General features: G+C 42.1%; 1 protein-coding gene across 1 annotated transcript in view; it reads left to right on the top strand.

Annotated features, from left to right (window-relative positions):
• The window catches only part of fras1 (Fraser extracellular matrix complex subunit 1), a 786,018-nt gene that overhangs the window by 515,348 nt on the left and 246,625 nt on the right, over positions 1–24,045 (top strand). The window contains exon 28 of the mRNA XM_034171199.1: positions 10,602–10,925. Coding sequence (XP_034027090.1) covers positions 10,602–10,925 — 324 coding nt within the window. The remainder of the gene's footprint in view (positions 1–10,601; positions 10,926–24,045) is intronic.

The raw sequence follows: 24,045 nt of genomic DNA, 5'->3' as shown, positions 1-24,045 counted from the left end.
GAAACACAAAGCAAAGAGTCCAGATCATGACAAATATTGTGGATAGGTCACTAATACTGGAGATAGATCACTAATATTGTTGATAGATTATTAATATTGTGGATAGATCATTAATACTGGAGATAGATCAATAAATCAGAAGCTTTGGCTTCAAGCTGAGCTTCTTCATCATGACAAATTTAGTGTGTATAATTTAATTATGTGTAGACATTTAAAAAATTAACTGGGTTCCACTTTAAATCATAATGAAAATGCTTTTGAAAATGTTAAATATCATCAAGCAGACATTCAAACAGCACAATAACTGAGCTGATATTTTGTGCGTATACGATTCGTTTGTTGTTCATCAGCAGCTTCCATGAACATTTTCCGAGGAAGTTGAGCAAATCAAATTTTGCTTCAATTCAGCCACCAACTCGGCTCAGTCACCATCTGCACGCTACACACAAAAACCACCAAATGTCTTCAAGCCTTTAATAAATCCCGGCAAACAAGTGACATCAACAAGGATGAAAATTATTATTTTTGAAAGCTGAGTCATCATTATTTGGGCTGGAGGCTTTTAGGAGTGTTTCTGGTCCAGGTAGATTTGTCTTACTGACATCCAGTAGATTATATTTCTTTTCCCTTCTGTTTGAGTTGTCATTTTTACCTGCAGCACTGAAGACACAGCAGGTCTGGGAACGGGTTGAGACCATCTGTCTGTGTGTCCATGTGGTCAATGTGTATTTTGTGTATCAAGGTGATACATGGTACACAAGGTGACCTCACTAAGACCTCAGACCAATTCTACTTTTGGCAAGCGCCTTGGGGCAACTGTTTGTTGTGATTTGGCGCTATATAAAAAAAATTGATTGATTGATTGATTGATGTTTCCATTCTAACTGTACCCACCAGGGGGCAGAGTCTCTGAAAGCTACTGTACCACAAGCACTTGCTACTGTCGACCAGGCCTCTCCAACCCTGCTCCTGGAGGGTGCTTGTTCTGCATATCTTCTATACAGTATATTTTATATAGGGTGCATCTGGAAAGTATTCACAGTGCTTCACTTTTTCCACATTTTGTTATGTTACAGCCTTATTCTAAAATGGAGTAAATTCATTTTTTTTCCTCAAAATTCTACACACAATACCCCATAATTACAATGTGAAAATGTTTCTTTAGATTTTTACAAATTTGTTAAAAATAATAATAATAAACTCCCAGAAATCACAGGTACATAAGTATTCACATCCTTTGTCATGAAGCTCGAAATTGAGCTCAGGTGCGTCCTGTTTCCACTGATCATCCTTGTTTCTACAACTTAATTGGAGTCCACCTGGGGTAAATTCAGTTGGTTGGACATGATTTGGAATGACACACACCTGTCTACATATAAGGCCCCACAGTTTACAGCATGTCAGAGCACAAACCAAGCATGAAGTCAAAGGAATTGTCTGTAGACCTCAGACAGGATTGTCTCAGGGCACAAATCTGGGGAAAGTTACAAAAACATTTCTACTGCATTGAAGGTCCCATTGAGCACAGTGGCTTCCATCATCCGTAAATGGAAGAAGTTCAGATCCACCGGGGCTCTTCCTAGAGCTGGCCGCGTGTCTAAACTGAGCAATCAGGAAGAAGGGCTGTAGTCAGGGAGGTGACTAAGAACCCAATGGTCACTGTTTCAGAGCTTCAGCATTCCTCTGTGGAGAGAGAACTTTCCAGAAAGACAACCATCTCTGCAGCAGTCCACCAATCAGGCCTGTACGAGGTCTGTGAGAAAAGTATCTGACCTTTTTATTTTATGCAAAAAAATATATGGATTTGATTCATATGTTTTTATGTCAGCCAAGCTTGAACCTTCGTGCGTATGCGTGAGTTTTTCCACGCCTGTCGATTGCGTCATTCGCCTGTGGGCAGGCTTTGAGTGAGCACTGCTCCACCCCTCTCGTTGTTTCATTGCAAGGAAATGGCGGAATGATTTGGGCTTTTTTTCCATCAGAATTTTTTCAGAAACTGTTAGAGACAGGCAGCTGGAAACCATTCGAAAAATTTATCTGGCTTTCGGTGAAAATTTTATGGGCTTCACAGAGAATAAGGAGTGGTACTACAGCTTTAAGGACGGCCCACAATGGCGCACGGCTCACCGCGCTCCGAGCCGCCATCGAGAGGCAGAAACCACGACATCATTTCTAAACGGATGGCTGTGTGGAGTCGGGGCCGCCATGTGCAATTTCTCTGGTTATCACAAGAGCTGGACATCAGCCATTTTCTGGCAGATTTCACTTTTAACAAGAGATTTTGTCATGGAAAGCCACGCGGAGGCTTCGCGCGTCACGACTGATTCGCTGATGAAGCGAGACAAAGGAACACCTTCGTTTCGGAGTGCCAGAGGACAAGTTGGGACATGCCTATCTCGGCTTTCAGTGCTTACCAGTCGAGTGAGTATAAGAGAAATTGTGGAGAGCTGGTCATGTCCCAACTTGTCCTCTAATACTCCCAAATCTTTCCGCCATTTCCTCGCAATGAAACAACGACGAGAGGGGTGGAGCAGTGCTCACTTAAAGCCTGCCCACAGGCGAATGACGCAACCGACAGGCGTGGAAAAACTCACGCATGCACACGAAGGTTCAAGCTTGGCTGACATAAAAACATATGAATCCGTATATTTTTGCATAAAATAAAAAGGTCGGATACTTTTCTCAGAGACCTCGTATGCTAGAGTGGCCAGATGGAAGCCACTCCTTAGTAAAAGGCACATGGCAGCCCACCTGGAGTTTGCCAAAAGGCACCTGAAGGACTCTCAGACCATGAGAAACAAAATTTTCTGGTCTGATGAGACAAATATTGAACTCTTTTGTGTGAATGCCAGGCATCATGTTTTGGAGGAAACCAGGCACCATCCCTACAGATGACACAGCCATTGTTGGATGCATCAGGGATGACAGAGAGAGTGCAGGATGTTTATGTTTTTCAGCAGCAGGACCTGGGAGACTAGTCACAATTGAGGGAAAGATGAATGTACAGCAATGTACAGAGACATTAAGTGGCATTATGGGACATCAGTGCTTGAGCACCATCTCAAATAAAGAACTGACACTCCACCACCCCCCTCCCCCCAACATTCAGGAAGCCAGACTGGGAGAAGAGCCGAGAACACTGCACATTAAAACCACCGTGTTTTCTTAGTAGTGTTGGCTCACAGAAACTCATGGAATCATCAAAGAGGCTGAAACAAAGGAAAGCCAAAGCAATCGAGGCCAGAAGGGACATAGAACAACCAGAAACAAAATAAACAAGATATTTGTGCAATCTACAAAATGCACATCACCCAGATACTTCATTCAAACTCCAAACCTATACCTTTCAAGAATAAAACTTTTGTGTGTGTGTTGGGGGTGGTGGAGGGTCATGTCATACTGACTTCTTAGGCATTGATAGTAGATAATTAGATAAAAACACATTATATTTGTCAATTACATGTAGCATTGCAGCAGCTATTCAATCAATTAATCACCTATTAATCAATTATTAAATTAATCACCAACTGTTTTGGTAATTGTTTAATCATTTTAGGTCTTTTTTAAAGTTTAAATTCTGTGATTTCAGCTTCTTGTGAAACAAATAATGGATCATTCCAGAAAAAAAACCCACTTACATTAATTGATAATTAAAATACATTAGTTGCAGCCCTGTGAAATATATTTGGATTTTATTCAGTCTTGTGTTTCAGGAAGAGACAAAGCTGTGTTCAAGAATTTCTTCTTTTTCCCATTAATCTTTTCTCGTTTAGATTCATTGTATGCCAGGCTTCTTTTTTTTTAATTGTATTTTTCTGACAAAATATTTGAATGCAAGGTTGAAAGTTATTGATAGAATTTATGGTGATGAATTACTGGTAAATAAACCAAAGGACAATCGATTAATCTGAAAATGATCAGTCGATGAATAAAAAATAATTGTTAATTGATTAATCAATCAAGTAAATTGCTCATAAGGGCAACGGACACAACTGTAAGTAGATATTTAGCTGTCAGTCCGTCTTTTTTCACCAAAAGTTAACTTTAATGAATAAACAGCCGAGACCTTGCTGCACATTTGAGCAGCCTTTGTCACCATCTAGTGGGTGATGTGAGCATTTCAGGGCTTCTGGTACATTTCCTACTTGAAACCTAAAAAAAGGAAACAAGCATTTATAAATGTCAGAAATGCATGATTTTTTTTTTCCACATGCAGAGCATTGTCCTCCCAGTATTAATATATAAACATTTTGATTTCTTTTACAGTTCTTGAGTTTTAAGATACAAACATTGCTGTAAGGACGGTATTTCTCCTGACAATCACAACTTACAGTTGTGAACAATAATCACTAGATTAGAAAACTAATGGTTAGTTGCAGCCCTAATTACACGTATAAACAGACCTGTTGGGCTCATCACTACAAAAGCTTTCCAGGTTGTTAGATTGTGTATTTCATCATTAAAGATTCCGAATATAACACATTCAATCAGCTGGTATTGCCATTTGGTGGCGGCAGAGGGTTCAGTCACTTTTGCCTGTTCACATATCTCTAGTGTAGATGTTTTCGCTAAATGCCTAGGACATTGTAGAACAGGCTGAAAGTGGGGAAAAAAGATTGGAACCTGCAAAAAGACCATATGTGCTTAAAGGCGGCTCTTTTTATGAAAAGCTGAAAAAGGTTGGTTTCAATCCCCCATCAGATTGTGAGCCAGCAGGCGCCTCGCGTTTTGCAGTAGCCTGAGGAATGAAAGGCATGAGCTGTGGGTAGCCTTTCTCCTCCCTGACAGGAGGGCAGGCTTCCTTTGAAATACTTTTCACAGCCCGTAGTATCTGCTGATGGCATTTCTGCAGGAGGTCTCCCCTGCTCGCACACAGAAAGCTCACATCGCCTTTATATTCTTCACTTTTATCTTGAAAGCGGCGATCAATAAAGTCCTCAAACTTTAATTTATTCCAGTGACATCTTTGACACAGTCGACATTACCGTGGATTTTGTGAGCGCCACCTTTAGGTCACGGTCAATAAAAAGGCGTCACCGAGCTGAAGCACAAGAAAGCCGGGACCTAAATTTTAATGTGGACTTATATAAATGGCATGGAAAATAAATAATTTAATGTGAGAGAAAGTGTTTTTAGCCTTGCTGGAGGTATGCACGGAAAGTAGTGTCTGTGTATTTTGCACAATTTCAAAGTCAAAGTGAAATTCCTTATCACTCCGACAACGCAAGGAGTGCTCAGCGGAACGAAACTGTGTTACTCCTGATTCAGTGGGCAGTACTTTAGGCATAAATAGATGCAATAAATTTAAACAGATGACATAAACATACCTGTTAGGCATAAAAGGACATATTAAGAACATAAAATGTAAACAGTGCGTGTCATTTACAGTGATTGCACCATAAGGTTTTATGTAAGTGTAAACTTTACCATCATTCAGTCACTCAATGTGTGTGGGAAAGTGTCTATTGCAGTGTTATCTCCAACAGATGTTAGAGTCATTCCAGACGATATAAGCTCAAAAAGCATCTTGTGTCTACTCCAATATACACTCGTGGTCACTTTATTAGGTACACCTTGCTAGTACTGAGATGGACTCTGTGCATTCAGAACTGCTTTTACTACTTGTGCCGTAAGTACAATAAGCTACTGGAAACATCTTGTTTTTGGTCCATATGGACATGCATCCAACATTTGTCACACCACTGCACCTCCATCTTCTTCCCATAAGGGGTCACCACAGCAGATCATCCATGTCCATCTCACTCTCTGCATCTTCTTCTGTCACACCAACCACCTGCATGTCCTCCATTGCCACATCGTTAAACCTCCCTCTTCTCCTCCTGCCATCCTCTGTCCAGATGGCACACATGTGTCTCTCTCACCACATCTGTAGTAGTTTTCCAATTGTCCAAAATAACTTCATCTGCCTATCTCACGTCCATGGTGAATTTCACATGAGTCTTCCTCCTTCACCGTCTACTATCTGCTCCTTGGTTCAGCTCTCATGCTGTTCCTCTTCTTAACCTCCAAAATCACCCTGCAAACCCCCATCTGATGCTGTCTAGCTACACTTTCCCGGACACCACTTAACAATCTCCAGTTTCTTTCATGGTGTCCACTTGTGTCTACCTTCGTCCACTCTTATACGTCTCTCCTGGACTCCACCTTCTTCTTAAAATAAGTATTCCTGACAGCCATTTCCATCCTTATTGGCCACCACCTCCCCTTCCACATTTGTCTCCTTGATGCCATGCAGTGCCAGCCTAAATTGCTGATACAAGGCAGGATGGATCCATGATTTCTTGTTGATTCTGATCTTACCATCTGAATGTTACAGCAAATAACAACACTTGTCAGTCCAGTCAGTGTTTTTCTAAATCTTCCATTGTAGTATTTGTGAGTCTGGGCCCACTATCATCTCAGTTTCTTCTTCTTAGCTGACAGGAGTATCAACACCCAGTGTTGTCTTCTACTGCTGTAGCACATCTGCTTCGAGGTTTGATGTGTTGTGCATTCAGACATACTGTTCTGCGAAGCATTAATGAGTGGTGATTTGACTTCCTGTTGGACTTTCTGTCGGCTTGGACCAGCCTGGTCATTCGTCTCTGACTTCTGCCATTTTCACCTGAAAAACAGCAATCACTGAGCACTTGTTCTTTTTGGACCCTTTGATGTAGACCCTAGAGTTTTTTTTTGTTTGTTTTTTTTGTAAAAATACAAGTAGATCAGGAGTTTATGAAAAAGTCAAACTAGTTCATGTGACTCCAACACCCATGACACTTTTAAAGTCATTTAAATCATCGTTTGTTACCATTCTGACACTTTGTTTGACTTAAGTAGCACATCTCCATGTCTAAATGCACTGAGTTACTGCCACACAATTGGTTGATTATCTATATACTCCTGACACCCTTTACATTGGCCTATGATTTGAGATAAACAATATCTGGCATCTTTTCAATGTGGAAAGTGTTGTTTTGTGCATTTTTCACTCTCACTTTGATTTCCAGTTGACAGTTCAGCCATTGTCATTTTAACCAAATTCATTTCACATCTGGATCCCATCGTGATAAAACCATACAGGATCCCCCTCCACAGCAACGCAACAACAAGCAGCACAGCGATTTCTTGGTCTAACTGCAGAAGAGGAAAGTTTTCTTACACCAAAACATTTTCCCCAGTGACTGAATACTCATGACTGTTCCACCAGCTTCCTTTTCCCATCATGCATTGCACCTCTTCTTCCTGTGCTTGACATGGGTTACTGCTAGGTTCCTGAACAAATGAACACGTGCATAATGAACTGGTTTGTGACTGTATATTATATTATATATGCTAGTCCTTAAAGTGTGACATGTAAGGACTTTTAATACCCACTGAGTGTACGGTCAGTGTGACGTGGTGGCGCCACACATCGCTATACCTGCCACACTATGAAACTGGCTCAGGTTCTAGATAGCAACCATGTAGGCAGACATCTGGTTCCTTCCCACATCTCGAACGTAACCAGCCAGCTGAAACACCGGCGTGCCCTTTGTCTTCTCCAATCAATACGTCAACACTGAGGTACCTGCTTGCTGGATCATGTCTCCCTATCTAACCGCTCATTTGACACAAAGTCAATCCAGTGTTACCTAAGGATCTGCCAGTGAGATCTAGTACCAAAGACATCCAGCTTAGGTCAGTGGTTTGTGTCCAAACTTACAACCACGCAGTAGTACAGGAAGCACCAGAGCCTAAAGACTTGAACCTACATTCTCCTGTAAAGATATCTGTATCACCAAACATCTCTGGCCAGGGACCTCATGACTCCATGACCTCTTCCCAGGAGTCTCTGGATCACAAAGGCTGGGAACCCAAAGACATGAACATCACTGGGGAGATGAGTCCAACACTTTAGCCACATATAGATACACTTCTGATGGCCAAGTCCAAGAAGCCATTGAAAGCCTGGATCTTAGTCTTGGTCCAGACATTTGCAAACTGAGACACTCTGATTTTTCACTCAGCTTCTCAGGATCTGGCGTCATGGTGTCCACTGATTCCACAATGTGTGTACGAGTGCGTATTCTGTTTTTTGTGTTTTAGGGAAGACATTTCTTTCTTCCTAAGTGTTTTGTTAACATACATATAATTGCAAGAACTTGGATGTGTACACCCACATAAAAAAGAGAGATCACTTGTATGTGCTGTAATCTTATCTGCTGCACAGCCCGAACAAACTGCATAACAACACAATGTGTAGACTTGATTGGAGCTGCAGACTTTTTTAAAGCCATTGTTAGAAACCAAGAAGTTTACTGTCGTACAAGGAAGGCACTGACTTGGGAAACCTCTTTTCTTCTGACCCTCAGAATGCAGCATGAACACAGCAGGCAGGGAAGAAAACAAAATAAAGAGCAAACCAGAGAACAAAAAATGTCTTTTCATTGTCTTGAAACACCCCAGAACCCCAAGGGGCCCATGGATGTTGAAAGCTGGCTTTCTGTCTCACAAAATGAACCTCACCGCTTCCTCATTGATAGCAGCAGGTCAGAAGGTGAGCTCCCGCCTCTATCAGGCTGGTGTTTGTTTATGTCTGCCTCTGGGGGATTTTGTCTGCTCTGAGCCGGCATAGAACAATTTAAAAGCAGCACATTTAAAACCTATTGTTTTCCCTCAAACGGCTGCAGCAACACAAGTCAGGCGTGAGCTCCAGGGCTCATTCCCCTTACAAATAATTCCTCAAATGTCTGAAAATTTGTCACCAAACAGCTCCAACAAAACACAAAGGGCAAAGGGTTATGGGTAACAGAATCCTTCCTCTGTGTGTTTTTGTGCTGTGGTCCTTCACCCTGAGATCCTGATTGTGGTTAGATGACTTTTCCCAAGTCATCCTTGGATGTGACACCAGCTGGCTCGGGTCCCGCTTTGCTGAAGTTGCTGTGATCATAATGGCAGAAAGCTGGAGCTCAAACAGCACCTGCTATTTGTGAAGAATTGGACCAAAGCCCACGAGCTCGGCTGTGCCTCTTGGAGCTCGCAGCACTTTCACTACATCAGTTTCAGGATGCTGCAGGGTCGCATCTCCACAGAGACAGGTCATGAATTTCATCCTGTGCTTCTATTGCTGCCACACAGTCCTGCTAAATGCTAAAAAAAAAACAATAAATCTAGAGCAAAGGTTTTCATAAAATGTGATGTGGACAGATGTTTTTGCGTAGTCTCAAATTAAAATGAAATGCATCAGTTCTTTGGAGTTTGGTCTCTGGCATCTTCTTTGTTGAGGTCTTTATCACATACACAGCATACACAAAGGTTTCAGTCCCCATTTTTCACATTTTGGGCTCTGACTTGACAGTTTATGGAACATATAGTCTAAAGTGCGCAGTGTCCAGCTCAACTCCGAGTTCCAATGCAGGTATGAGAGAAACGTAGGCCAAAGGGGTTGTATTTATACATCTTATATAGGCCCTGAGGGTGCTGGTGCTTATCTCTGGATTCTGTCGCCTCAAGCGGATGAGAGTACAGTGGATTAGTGGTTAGCACTGGTGCCTCACAGCAAGAAGGTCATGGGTTCAATTCCCAGCCTTTCTGTGTGGAGTTTTTATGTTCTCCCGTGTCTGCGTGGGTTTCCTCCAGGCACTCTGGTTTCCTCCCACAATTAAAAAAAACATGCTTATTTAGGGTCTGCTCCTTTTTCTGCCCCTGACCAAGGCAACATCTACCTCTGGAGTCGGTCCATGGACGGCAGACTGTGGCTGCCCTCTTCTCCTAGTGGATTGGATTGTGTGTAACTGTAATTAGGATGGGTTAAATGCAGAAGACAAGTTTCGTTGTATGTATGTATGTGCAATGACAATAAAGATTCTAAAATAAATAAATAAAGATTCTAAAAAAAAAAAGAGTCTACACCTTCCCCTGGATGGGACGCCAGTCTGACACAGGTTACTTCCCCAGCCGAGGCTGGTATCCATTTACAGGTGAGTGAACTGAGATAATAATAAGACTCAGATAAAGAGTGTCACTTGCATTGTGAAGGAGCATCAGGAACAATTTTGTGGCTCATTTTGCTGTGCATGATCCTGGACATAGATGCAATAACCTTTTTTATGTGGGTATGTGTGATAAGTAAGATGACCCTGTTTGTTATACTTATTGCCCTTGGGGTCAAAAGGTCAAAGTCACTGGAACGTAAATCTTATTAGCTCAGTAGCTTCTTTCCAAATTGCTTGATTGTCACCAAACTTATGTGTGTAAAGCATAGTGATCCCCGAGAAGCTTATTGATTTGGGGGTCAAAGGTCAAAATTACTACACAGTATTTTGTAAAATCCTTCACTTTACAATACTACGCTCGTTAATGTTGTCCCAGTGCGCGATGGGTCAGTGCAGACTATGCAGTTGTTTTTAAAGAATGAAATGTGAATGGCCAAATGCTTCAGGGTCCACAAAGATTATTTCGAAACACTCAGTGGAACCATCTAAAATGACTTTTGTCTTTTCTAGAACTAAAAGTAAATCCATAAAACTCCCGCATTATCTACCTTTTAGTGTTATTTTTTTCATGTTACTTTTGTGCTATTTTACAATAAAACTGAAATGGGTCTTTCGTTCTCTCAGCCTCCAAGGCTTCTGACTCTCACACCCTTACACGTGGAGGACCGCGGCACCCTGGCGACCATCACTAAATCAGTCCTGCAGGTTGACGATCCTGACAACCCAGCTGATGTTTTGATCATGGTCCTGGAGCCACCACTCCATGGCCGACTAACTCACCTCTATGGTGACCGACCACTGAGCCGATTCAAGTTGGAGGACTTGTCTCAGGAACAGATCCAGTACATCCACAATGGCTCAGAGGACACAGAAGACACCTTCGTACTCCAAGTCAATGATGGCCACAGCTACCAGAACATTCTGCTGCAAGTTCACATCAATCAGAAGGTAGGAGGGCCATGAGAACACCTTGTTTTGGGCCAGTGTTTGTAATATTTTGTTGATCTGATGTGTAGAAAAATATCAGTTAGTGTGCAGAGATACTCTCTTCTCACCCCTTGATGCAATGTCTAGTTATTATATTTTGTTTTAGGTCAGATGTCTATGAAGTACTGAGAAGTTAATGTGAAGAATTCTGTTTGTTTCTCATATTTGTTTTATCTGAATATTTTTTATAGAGGGTTTAGAAAGACAAATGTTATACTGAGCTGGAGCCAGTCCATAGGCTGGGAGTCCGTAGGCTGAGCAGCGAGCTGAGTAATGAAGAGCATCAGTCCAGATATGAAACTCTGAAGACTCGATGCTGCTGGGAGTCAGTGGTGGAGGAGAAGCATGAATGTGGTTTTCATCATGTTTTGTCCTTCACACCGATCATATTTTTGGAAGGCCAGTATCGGTATTAGGGAGTAAAAAAATTCTGATACTGGTATATCTGCTAATATACATAAAAATGGGCAATGATTTGTAACGTTTCATTAACGTAACTAAGGCAAAGCCTTGGACCAAACATCGACGTAGGTTGATGTAAATATATCATGTCGATTGTATGCGATACACCATAGTTCAAAATTGCTTGGGTGTATGAAGGTCTTGAGATGGAGGTATTTTAATTAGACTGACATGATTTGTTAATGATAAAGTATTGTAGGCTTTATTTGTACATAGATATGGGTTTATTAAAGTTATTCATGAAAATATCATTGCTAAGTAGAGTAAGAAGAACAGAAACTTCTGTATTCTTGAACTCGACAGATTTATTGAATGGTCAATGTAATTTACAACAACGGTAAATAATGTTTCATGTCGCCGACATTAATGAGCAAAGCTCCTCACCATCTCACCATGTCATTTAGGTCCTTCACACTTTTTTCAGTAAAATGGTTCTGGGGAGCATTAGCATGGCTAAAACCCTTCAGCTTCCCCTCTTGACTCCCCGCCATTAGAAACATTTTTCTTTATTTGCCTTTCACATGCCTGGAAGCTCCTCACCATCTCACCATGTCATTTAGGTCCTTCAGACTTTTTTCAGGAAAAGGGTTCTGGGGAGCATTAGCATGGCTAAAACGCTTCAGCTTCCGGGTGGTCTTTTTGATGTTGTGGCAGATGACAGAATTCTGAGTGGTGAGCTAAGTGGCCAATTTCAAGCAATCAATCAACATTTATTTATAAAGGGCTTTACAGCAGCCAGACTGTGTCCAAAGTGCTTTATAGTAAAATCAAGATTCACAAAAATAAAACACACATACAATAAAGTTAAAACAGCACATTAAAACAAAATATGTCAACACCACAACGTATTAAAAGCCAACTTTTTGTTGTTGTTTTTGTTTTTGCTTAAATTTAAATTGTTTGGGCACTATGCACTACTAACTATGCACTACTTACTTTGAAATCCAAGACACGTTTTCGGTTGGTTGCACATCTGGGTACTCGATCTGTGAGGTTTTAGCAACGTGGTTAGCAATGCTGGTGACTGATCTGACACGGAAGCAAACCAGAAGTGACGTCGCCACAACCGGATCCTCATGGCGAAAGAGGCAGCTACTGATTTGACACGGAAGCAAACCGGAAGTGACTTTGCCACGATCGGGTCCTCATGGCGAACGTGGCGGATACTGATCTGACGAGGAAACAGACTGGAAGTGACGTCGCTGCGACCAGGTCCACATGGCTGATTAAACTAATGGCATGCCACATGTGACCATTCAAAATGGTGGCGCCCACATTCAAAATGGCAGAGTCTATGGTTCTAGGAGTCCTCATGGTGGATGGCGTGAATGGTCCAGTTGGATTTATTTATTTTCATTCGATGTTCTGTATCAAACCATTATGACAAAGAAATTTAAGTGAGGCTTCCTGTTTAATGTTCGACCCTCAGGGGTCTAGAAACACCATTGATGTGGACTCGCCAGAGAGTTCAAGGACCCCTGAGGTTTAACCCCCTACCACCCGCCTCATTTTGGCTTGTCAGTATCTCACAAATAAAAAGTGAAATTTCTCATCAATGGGATATACAGGCTTAGAAGGGGTTAAACATGAACTTTATTACAAATAACCCTAAATATAACCAGCCAGCCTACGTACGTCAGGCTGCCTTCACTGAGATTGGCAGTCACCATGTCACATCGCTCAGTGTTTGCATAAAATAAACCTCTCTACTACAACCCCGAGTCCAATGAAGTTGGGACGTTGTGTGAAATGTAAATAAGAACAGAATACAATGATTTGCAAATCCTCTTCAACCTATATTCAATTGAATACACCACAAAGACAATATATTTAATGTTCAAACTGATAAACTTTATTGTTTTTGTGCAAATATTTTCTCATTGTGAAATAGATGCCTGCAACACGTTTCAAAAAAGCTTGGACAGTGGTATGTTTACCACTGTGTTACATCACCTTTCCTTCTAACAACACACAATAAGCCTTTGGGAACTGAGGACATGAATTGTGAGTGTCATGATTGGGTATAAAAGGAGCATCCACAAAAGGCTCAGCCATTCACAAGCAAAGATAGGGCGAGGATCACCACTTTTAACAGTTTAACAGTTTAAGAACAATGTTTCTCAACGTTCAATTGCAAGGAATTTAGGGATTCCATCATCAACGGTCCATAATATAATCACAAAATTCAGAGAATCTGGAGAACTTTCTACGCATAAGCGGCAAGGCCAAAAACCAACATTGAATGCCCGTGACTTTCGATCCCTCAGGCGGCACTGCATTAAAAACCAACATCATTGTGTAAAGGATCTTACTGCGTGGGCTCAAGAACACTTCACAAAACCATTGTCAGTTAACACAGTTTGTCGCTACATCTACAAGTGCAAGTTAAAACTCTACCATGCAAAGTGAAAGCCATACATCAACAACATCCAGAAACGCCGCCGCCTTCTCTGGGCCCGAGCTCATTTGAAATGGACAGACGCAAAGTGGAAAAGTGTGCTGTGGTCTGATGAGTCCACATTTCAAATTGTTTTTGGAAATCATGGACGTCGTGTCCTCCAGACAAAAGAGGAAAAAGACCATCCAGATTGTTACCAGCACAAAGTTCAAAAGCCAGCATCTGTGATGGTATGGGGGTGTGTTAGTGCCCATGGCATGGACAACATACACATCTGTGATGGCACCATCAATGCTGAAAGGTACATCCAGGTTTTGGAGCAACACATGCTGCCATCCAAGCAACGCCTTTTTCAGGGACGTCCCTGCTTATTTCAGCAAGACAATGCCAAGCCACATTCTGCACGTGTTACAACAGCATGGCTTCGTAGTAAAAGAGTGCAGGTACTAGACTGGTCTGCCTGCAGTCCAGACCTGTCAACCATTGAAAATGTGTGGCACATTATGAAGTGCAAAATAGGACAACGGAGACCCCAGACTGTTGAACAACTGAAGTCGTACATTAAGCAAGAATGGGAAAGAATTCCACCTACAAAGCTTCAACAATTAGTGACCTCAGTTCCCAAACACTTATTAAGTGTTGTTAGAAGGAAAGGTGATGTAACACAGTGGTAAACATACCACTGTCCCAGCATTTTTAAAACATGTTTCAGGCATCCATTTCAAAATGAGCAAATATTTGCACAAAAACAATAAAGTTTATCAGTTTGAACATTAAATATCTTGTCTTTGTGATGTATTCACTTGAATATAGGTTGAAGAGGATTTGCAAATCACTGTATTCTGTTTTTATTTACATTTTACACAACGTCCCAACTTCATTGGACTTGGGGTTGTATTTTGGCTCCACCTGGCTGGTGGGATAGCGATCACTTGTCTCTTGTCACTGTAAAATGACGACGCTGATTGAAATGAATGGCAGCCTGTCACTTTGCCCCGTCTCTTGTTGTTAATGTGACCAACAGGTGATGGGGGTCCCAGTCATCTTTGACAACATTGGAAACAATGCCATCCAATCGCCCTCTGCTGGATAAAGTATATAGTGGCCCCAAGTGGTTTTTCTGCATTGATTATTCAGTAAAATGAAAGTTTCCATATTGACAAAAATAAGTCCAATACCGATATGTTTAAGAAAGGTTCATATCAGCCGATATTTTTGGCCAACTGACAGGTCAGTCTGGCTCTAATACAGGCCGCCTGACTGAGTATTCATGGCTTTTGTGATCTCCAGGAGCAGAGTTGTTGACTCCCGGTTTAAGGAGTTCATGAGAATCTCTGACTGAGTGGTGCTAAATACAAGGAGGCGCCCAGCCTACAAACCCTACGGCGAAATCTGGAGGAGAGGAGGACCTACTGATCGTAGGGATATGAGTGGATGTTCAGGACATTTTAAATTCATTTAATGTATTGATATGAGGGTCAGTAAAGTGGATGCAGTATTTTGGAAAGACGAGGCCAGATGTCAGCTCGGTGTCTCCTCCTTTAGGGATAATTTAAGTTTAAACATGTTAGAATCCATGTGATTCATCAGTAAAGTTGGTCATTGTGTTGCAATCACACTTTGTATCTTGGCAGCAGAGAAACTTTTGTACAGAGGTTTGTTTTTTCGGGTAGGTCTCCTTGAACCCTCTGTCTGTGTACACTTGGTCTGCTGCAGGCTGAACTCCTCTGCTTATTCTCTCCTGTAAATCAATAACACCTCCCAAACACACACACACACACACGCACTGCACTTTCCATTTACTGTAGAATGTCCTGATGCTGCACTCTGTCATGTTTTATCCAGGGCAGGATGGACAATGTGATGGAAAGCCGAGTTGACGCCTCTGATTTATGCAGAAGTCTTTCGGATGAGTCTGTGTACCCGACATCTCCTTCTTTCCGCACCATGAAGTCTACACTTGGGTCACTGGGTCACATAATGTAAAGCTTGACACTTTTAAAAATCTGTAGTTTTCCTGTTTTGTGAGAGCTATATAAATCATCTACGTCTGTGTATGCATTTGTGGCCTTCACCCTTAAATTAGTCAACATCAGATTTTCACAACTCAAGATTTTCTCAATTCAAGTTCCTCTCGCAACTCTTTTATGTGACATTAGAGGGCAATGACCTTGACCTGGTATTTCTGGGTCAAACCCAGGTCTTTGCAAAGAAATAGGTCTTCAGTCTGCAATTACTCAACACCAAATTATTGTAGACCCAATATAAAATGTCCCATTGTGCTGCCTGCAGAGCAGCACGACCAGGGGTGAGCAACAGTGTGCCATGAAGGGACAAGAGGTTTTCCTTAGAACTGATGGAGTCATTAGGTGGTCTTCCTGGTGAGGTGATCAGTAGCAAGGAAAACTGGCGCCATCTTGGTCCTTCAGAGCTGGTAGCTCAATGAACTCAGTTGGGTTCAGAGTTGGTCTGCCAATACGTAGATCGGGGTTTGAATCTTGCTCACAGTACTTGTCTGTGTCCTTGGACAAGACACTTCATCTAAATTGTCCCAGTCCACCTAGATGGGCAAGGCCCTGGCTAGGGAAGTAGCCTGTGGTAGACTGGTGTCCCATCCAAGGGAAGTCGTAGACTCTCATCAACGTCATGTCTGTGGATAAGCACCTGCACTAGTCAGCCTCTGGGCCAGTGTAGAGCTTACTTCCCCTTCTTCAAGATATTTAGGGGTATAAGTTCATCTCACAATCTTCTCACATGACTTCAGAAGGTGTTGACCTTTATGTATTTCAGGAAAGAGCACAGATACCTATCTGGCTACTCGACAGTACTAATTTGGTGGAGCTACTGCTCCTTCAGGACAGACATCAAAGGGACGGGGGAGAACTCAGCCTGGGTTAGGGTTAGGGTCAGGGTTAGGGGTACGTTTAGCCACATGCCCAGTTCACGCCTAGGGCCAAGTTCGTATCAGACAAAGACTACGCTGTAGTCATCGATACCAGGCCATGACAGGGACAAGCGGCTTCCTTAAAGTTGGAATACTGAGCTTGAATGCACAATGGATTTGAGCTCCGACTGTATTCCGGCTAAATGGGACACAAGACACTTGACTTTCAATCACGGTCTTCAGGAGAACACTTTGAGCCTCTATCAGATCTGCAGCTCTTCTGTTCTTTTGCACAAATGTAGGGAATTAGATATAAATTCTCTTTTTTCTGGTCAGGGGAGGTGATGGTCTAGTAGTTAAGCGTTGGGCTTGAGACCAGAGGGTCATTGGTTCAAACCCAGGCCTGACCAGAAAATCACTAAGGGCCCTTGGGCAAGGTCCTTAATCCCCTAGTTGCCCCCAGTGTGTAGTGGCTGCCTTGCATGGCAGCACCCTGACATTGTTGTGTGAATGGGTGGATGTGAGGCATCGTTGTAAAGCGCTTCGAGCTTCTGATCCAGATGGAAAAGCACTATATAAATGCAGTCTATTTACCATTTTACCATTTGTCAGACTTTGCCCAGCTTCGTCATCAAGCAGAAAAGGCAGCCATTATAGTTTTTTTTTGTTTTTTTTTTGGTTTAAGTCTTCCGTAGCCTGAGTCTATCATTGTATTTTCAATGGCTCTAATTTGTTCTTTTTAATGCTGGTGCACGCTTGACATGTCCTGATGTTTATTGGTCCCACATATTTATTTCAGACACAGTGGCAATTTGTTTTTGAAGACTAAATTAGAGCGTCTTGCCAATAAACGCTCGGTTGCCTTTCTTCGACTTTCAATTGCAGCTTGACGAGTCCATCAGCTCGCCAGCTCCCCAGTCGGAAAAAAAATCTAAAATATGAGCTGACGGTTGTGCAGCGTGGCTGTCCCCAATGACAGTAAGCCATGTTTTATGGATGATGCCGTCTCCATCTTAGTGAAGTTGTTTGTGTTTTAATGGATTGCAGTCAACAGCTCTCCTTCAAGCATCGACTGTGTTTGCAGCCTGTCTCACCCTTTCTGGACCGCCACCATTTGAAAGAACCTTATTTTGCACTTTTTGCGCATTTGTCCCCAAAAGCAGTGTGACCGACAACAAGAGTAATGTTGTTTATGTTAGCTGTATTAAAAGAAATTATATGATTAAAGAGTTTCAAGGGCATCAGTTAATGGCTTTTGCTTATCCCAAAGAACTCCGACATTAAACTCCCATCAGTGCAGAGAAAACAAAAACAAAAAACAAGAGCACTCAGAGAGCAAAAACTTCCAACAAATCTAATTGTGTGTTTCCAAACACCGCAAATATACATGTAACATTCTAAAGCTGAAATCTAATCATTTGTTCAGGGTTCCACCACATTTCATTAAAATAGATTCATGACTTTTTATGTTTTTTTATAGTTTTGTTGTTCATCTCATCTGAAACTGTTCCATCTGAGACGGAGCTAAGAAAATGAAGAATTTTTAACAAGTGCTGAAGTGAAGACCAAAAAAGAGTCAAAGACCTGCAACTACAGGTGATCAAACAATGTTTCTGGAGTATGAAAAATATGCCCAGGTGCTCATAACCTTCAATCACACAGTGTTTTGGTTGTTTCTCCTATATTTTGGGATATTTCCAACTTAAGGAGCTTCTGCTCATAAAAAGTTGAACAGTAGCATCTCTGTAGAAGTAGAGTTGCAAAAGCTGTCCGTTTTTTCCAGTTTTGACAGACCTGTTCAGTGCAGAGCCTGAGCAGATTGTTGATTCAAGTATTTCATCACAAAACTACTACCACCAATATATAATACATGCAAATACATGTTATGGTGAAGCTTGCTCACAGATGTCTAGTTTTCTGAGCAAAAGACATGTCAAGTTCAAAGGTCTGAGGAACGTGTTTACCGACAAGAAAAATTTTCCACTCTGTGGAAAGTACGAATGTGTGTCTGCTCTGCCAACATTTCACGTTTGCAATACAGGACACCTGCGCATTGCTGTGAAACTAGGGTGGTCCGGGTCCAGGCCCAGAACCAGACAACTGTGGGACTAATGGGCGTCCCACACACACTCACGCGGGACGTGGGACACGGGGGTGATTCCTGACCTATGCGGGACAGTTGGGTCTGCTGCATGGAAAAGCTTTGTCTGTTCCAGAAAAGACAGTCTTGTAAACAGACAAACACATTCACACTCGCTTGCACATCTACGGCCAATTTAGGGCCCCCACTTCACTTACCCTGCATGTCTGTGGAAGTGGGAGGAAACTGGAGCACGTGGAGGTAACCCACGTGAACACGAGGAGAACATTTGTACTCCGCCCACAACGGACCAAGTGGGAAGTGATCCCATAGCCTTCTTGCTGTGAGGCAGCAGTGCTAACCCCTAAGGTGGGATTCAATAAAGACCAATCACATTATGTTGCATTCACATGTTGATGGTAGAAAAACCATGTTATTGGATTGTTTTAGCAGAATTACTTGGTGGACTTCTATTACCCTTAAAGTTGCGAAAATATCCTAAAATGCTTTTGATTCCCCAAATGGAAACGTATTTTGAAACACTGTCAAATATCACAAAACCATTTTTTTAACATGTACACAAGGTGGGTTTTAAGGTGATTCGAAGAAGCCTTTCCTGCCAAATTGGAATGGAAACACTTTTTATGCTACCACAGGTCAGAAAGCGTCACATGGGGTTCTAAAATATGTTGCGCAGTATCTGTGGACAAACCTTTTAAGAGATGACGTTATCGCAGTATATGTGAAAAGAAAAAAACAACAAAATGCCAATATTTAGCAGGTTTTGTTGCCATGACTACTGGAATTACAGTTCTTGTGGGAGCCTCGCGGGAATGCCAGTTCAATTCAATTTAATTAGCTTATAATGCGCCATCTCAAGCTGCCTTACATAAAACAATTCAACTTAAAATTTAAATAAATAATTAAAAATTAATTAAAAAAATTCAAATATATAAATAAAAACAAGTAAAAGAATAAAACAGATAAAAAATAAAAACTATTCATAAGAAAGAGAATAAAAATAGGTTTTCAGTCTTGCCTTAAAAATGTCCACGGACTCCGACTGCCTCACGGTCGCAGGAAGACTGTTCCACAGGGTGGGTGCACGATACGAAAAGGCTCTTTGACCTGCTGACTTCTTCTTCACCCTGGGAACACAGAGAAATCCCGCATCCTGCGACCGCAAAGCCCGGTTTATTGGAGAAAGACAAATCCCAGCAGTCATGTTCCATTCTGCTTTGTTGACATTCTGGAAATATCGCTTAAATTTATTCCTCAAATGTGTAATGAAGGCCCAGCTCACATCGCCTTCAGCAGCAGACGGTAGGTGATGCCGTGAGAGACGATCGTTCCTCTGTGTTCACGAGATGGACACCAGTTTGCTTCACTAAAAGATGGAACAGGGTTTTAACATTTTTGCACATTATATTCAAACAAGAATTTGGGCTGCTTAAAACATCCTTTTTTTTTTTGTGATGTGACACTTTAATTTCTGTATGTAACATCACACAATTTATTCACATATAACAGATATAAAATTGTCTGTCTCTGCTCGTCTTTCCCCATCGTTAAAGATTAAAAAAACATCTGTGTTGTCCTTGACGCAGTGGCAAGTGGAAAACGGTGACATTTTTATCTTTTGGCAGCAGTTGTGGTCTTGGTGTGTGGATGTGTTCACAGCCAACGGTGACGGAATTTACGTCTCCAGCCAACATGTGAATGCACAAATATCCCGTGTGCTCAAAAGTGGTGTACATCGTTCAAAAGATGGTCGGCTTTAAAGAATAAAACAACCCCGACCCCCAGAGTGGAATTTACATTTTATGAGACATTGAAACTTCTGCTATGAAGTAGTGCAGTTATTTTTAATAGCGTCGCTTCTCTGAGTAGATGGAGAATGACTCAGGGGAGGATAAAGTCTTTTGATCTCTAATGAAGGTGGTGGCGGATCTTAAAAACACACAAACATATTTGTGGGTGCATTACAATTAATGCCATCTGCTGCCGTAACCAGGTGAAACAGTCAGTTTAGGAAAGTGGATTCCATCTTTGAACCTCTGGGACCATTTCCAACCAAAGTTCTTGTCCCTTTGTTTCATTTCTTTCATCTCTGTTTCCATCTCTTTATCCTGTAAATAAATAAATTTACTCTCTTTTTGTTCCTTAAGGTCAAAAAGAATTGAAATTACTTTGAGTATTTCATTAATTTTTATTTATTGTGCAGCTGTATTTAGCAGCATTTATGATCCCAAACCAAACCTACATAGAAAACAAACAAACAGCGAAACAGTAGAAAACAGCGCGTGGCTGATGGTGCCCTTGAGGAAAATCTCATTAAAATATGTGCAGATGATGATTATTTTGAATTGTTGAAACGTGTTTTCCAAGCTTCTGATGAAGGTACTAATGAACCTTTCTCCTGTTATTGTTTTGGAAAAGCTGCAAGTTTCATCTTTCTGTTGTTCCCATTAGCCCAGTTTTGTTCCCCATTTAAACGAGAAGATATTTAAGTAATTATATACACAAGTAGTGAATCTGCAGCCTTGCACAGAGAATGTCATATTTAATTACATCAGGTGGAGCCCAGCCTGTGAGGTCAGTTTAGAGTACTTCTGGGAGTAGCTGATGGTGTCTTGGCAGATGAGTTTGGTTTGGTTTGGTACTGATGACACTTCTGCAGGAGGATGAAGGTCTTCAGAATAATGCTCAACTATGAGGTTTTTTTTTGGGGGGGGGGGGGGGGGTGATATGATACAATATGAGTGAGTAAGAAAGTTTCCAGTACCAGTTGCTTTGCCAATATATACAGTGGTCCCTCGTTTATCGCGGGAGTTATGTTCTAAAAATAACCCGCAATAGGCGAAATCCGCGACGTAGTCAGCGTTATTTTTTTTACAATTATTATAGATGTTTTAAGGCTGTAAAACCCCTCAATACACACTTTATACACTTTTCTCAAACAGGCATTAACATTTTCTCACTTTTCTCTCCTGTGTAAACACTCAAAGTTCAAGCCTTATTAGAAAAATAAGTCCAGTATTATAGAATGAAACCAAAGATCAAAACCTGTTTTCAGGCCCAAACATTTTTTTGAGAAATAAAAATGGAACATTTTCCTATAAATAATTATGATGGCTTTTAGAACTAACAAATTTAATTATAATGATCATCCTGCGAGGTTGGACACATAAGAAATTATTAATAGTGACTGACCAGTATTTCACAGTTCCTCTGATCGTGCCTCTTCGTCCTGGCGCCGCTCTGCTGTAGCGTCTTTTTCCACTGAGTGACACCTCAGTGCAGGTGTCTTTTTCATGGTGAAGAACACAGTTATGGGTAGTTGTTGGCGCTCTTTTTTCTTCTGGGTGAGAAGATTATAAACAGGCACACGTAGAACACAATGCGCATGCTCTCCCTTCGCTCACTGCCTCCGGTGTTACCGTTGCGGGGTACAGATGCGGGACCCGCAAAGAATCCGTCTTTACAAAGATGCAAACCTCTCTCAGTGGTCACGGAGCTCTGCGGTTACTGAGACCATGCAGTGCTGCGGATTTTTCTGCAGGAAGTCACGCTTACCAAGCCCGCAGACTCGGCAAGCGCATCGGAGGCAGTGAGAGCAATCACGGTGATCCCGCCGACCGGTGCCGCGACCGGCCCACCTGATAAGGACGCAGAACACGATGCGCTGTTAAAAAAAAAAAGAAGAAGCATGCAAAATTGCACTGAAAAAATCCGCGAAACTGCGAGGCAGCGAAAGGTGAACCGCGTTATAGCGAGGGACCACTGTATAACAAAAGCAGTGATTCTTAATATTTTGTTGTTAAACCCTTATGACAAAGAATTGTAATAGAGGCTTGATGATTTACAATTTAAAAATTAAGTTTGTTATAAATAACTGTAAATAGAACCAACAACCAGTGGTGGGCACAGGTAACCAAAAAGTTAGCTTTGATAACCGATAATCCACTAACTGAAAAGTTAACTTCTATGGCAATAAACCGATAAACTGAAGAAAAAAAATGAGCAGAAGCTACAGCTAACTGATAATTAGCTGATAGTTGGATGATAGTTGGATGCTACCGTGTGATAGTTGGATTCTATGTACACTCCCATCACCTACTGGATGGGAATGACTTTTTTTTTATTTGCAGCAGCCGGGCAGCCAGGCTCCTTCTTTTGGGGTTGGGTTGAGCTCAGCTCCTCACAGCTGCCTGACTGCTACAAACATATAACAGACAAGAACTAACATGAGTGATTTTAGGGTTTACAAACATTTTTGACCATTCGGCTTTACTTACTATGCCAGCAAAAAAAGTTAGCAGACTAAAAGGTTACGAAACTAAATTTAGCAGAAGCTAATTGGTCCGCTAATGGTTTTCAAAGTTAGCTGAAAAGCTAATCCATCCATCCATTTTCTTCCGCTTTATCCGGAGTCGGGTCGCGGGGGCAGCAGCTCAAGCAAAGCCGCCCAGACCTCCCGATCCACACACACCTCCCCCAGTTCCTCCGGGGGAACCCCAAGGCGCTCCCAAGCCAGCCGAGAGATGTAGTCCCTCCAGCGTGTCCTGGGTCTTCCCCGGGGCCTCCTCCCAATGGGACGTGCCTGGAACTCCTCTCCAGCGAGGCGTCCAGGGGTTATCCGGAAAAGATGCCCGAGCCACCTCAACTGACTCCTTTCGATGTGGAGGAGCAGCGGCTCAACTCCGAGCTCCTCCCGAGTGACCGACCTCCTCACCCTATCTCTAAGGGAGCGCCCAGCCACCCTGCGGAGGAAACTCATCTCGGCCGCTTGTACTCGTGATCACGTTCTTTCGGTCATGAGCCAAATCTCATGACCATAGGTGAGGATCGGAACATAGATCAATCAGTAAATCGAGAGCTTTGCCCCCCTACTCAGCTAATCCGAGAACAAAAAAGTTATCTTAGCTAATTAGCGGTTAGTGGAACTGTGCCCACCACTGTCAGCAACCAACCAAAGTACATCAAGTACAAAGATGTGGTGCAGAGCAAAGTACTTGCACAAAATAGACTTCTCATCTATTTTGGGCACCACCTAGCTTGTGGCCACCGCCTAGCACAGTGACTACTTATGTCTTGTTGCTGAAAACCCCACACTGTTTGAAAATGAATGGCAGCTGGTCACTTTGCCTCTGTCTCTTGCAGCTAATACGACCATGGGGTGATGGGGGTTCCAGCCATGCTTGACAGCATTGTAAACAATGCCATCTGGGGCTGCTTTGCTGCACAAACTGTGCAA

This window comes from Thalassophryne amazonica, chromosome 5 (genome assembly GCF_902500255.1).
Source record: "Thalassophryne amazonica chromosome 5, fThaAma1.1, whole genome shotgun sequence".
In the NCBI taxonomy this organism is placed as follows: Eukaryota; Metazoa; Chordata; class Actinopteri; order Batrachoidiformes; family Batrachoididae; genus Thalassophryne; species Thalassophryne amazonica.
The sequence above is the reverse complement of the archived record's forward strand: the minus strand, read 5'-3'. Positions and strand labels throughout refer to the sequence as shown.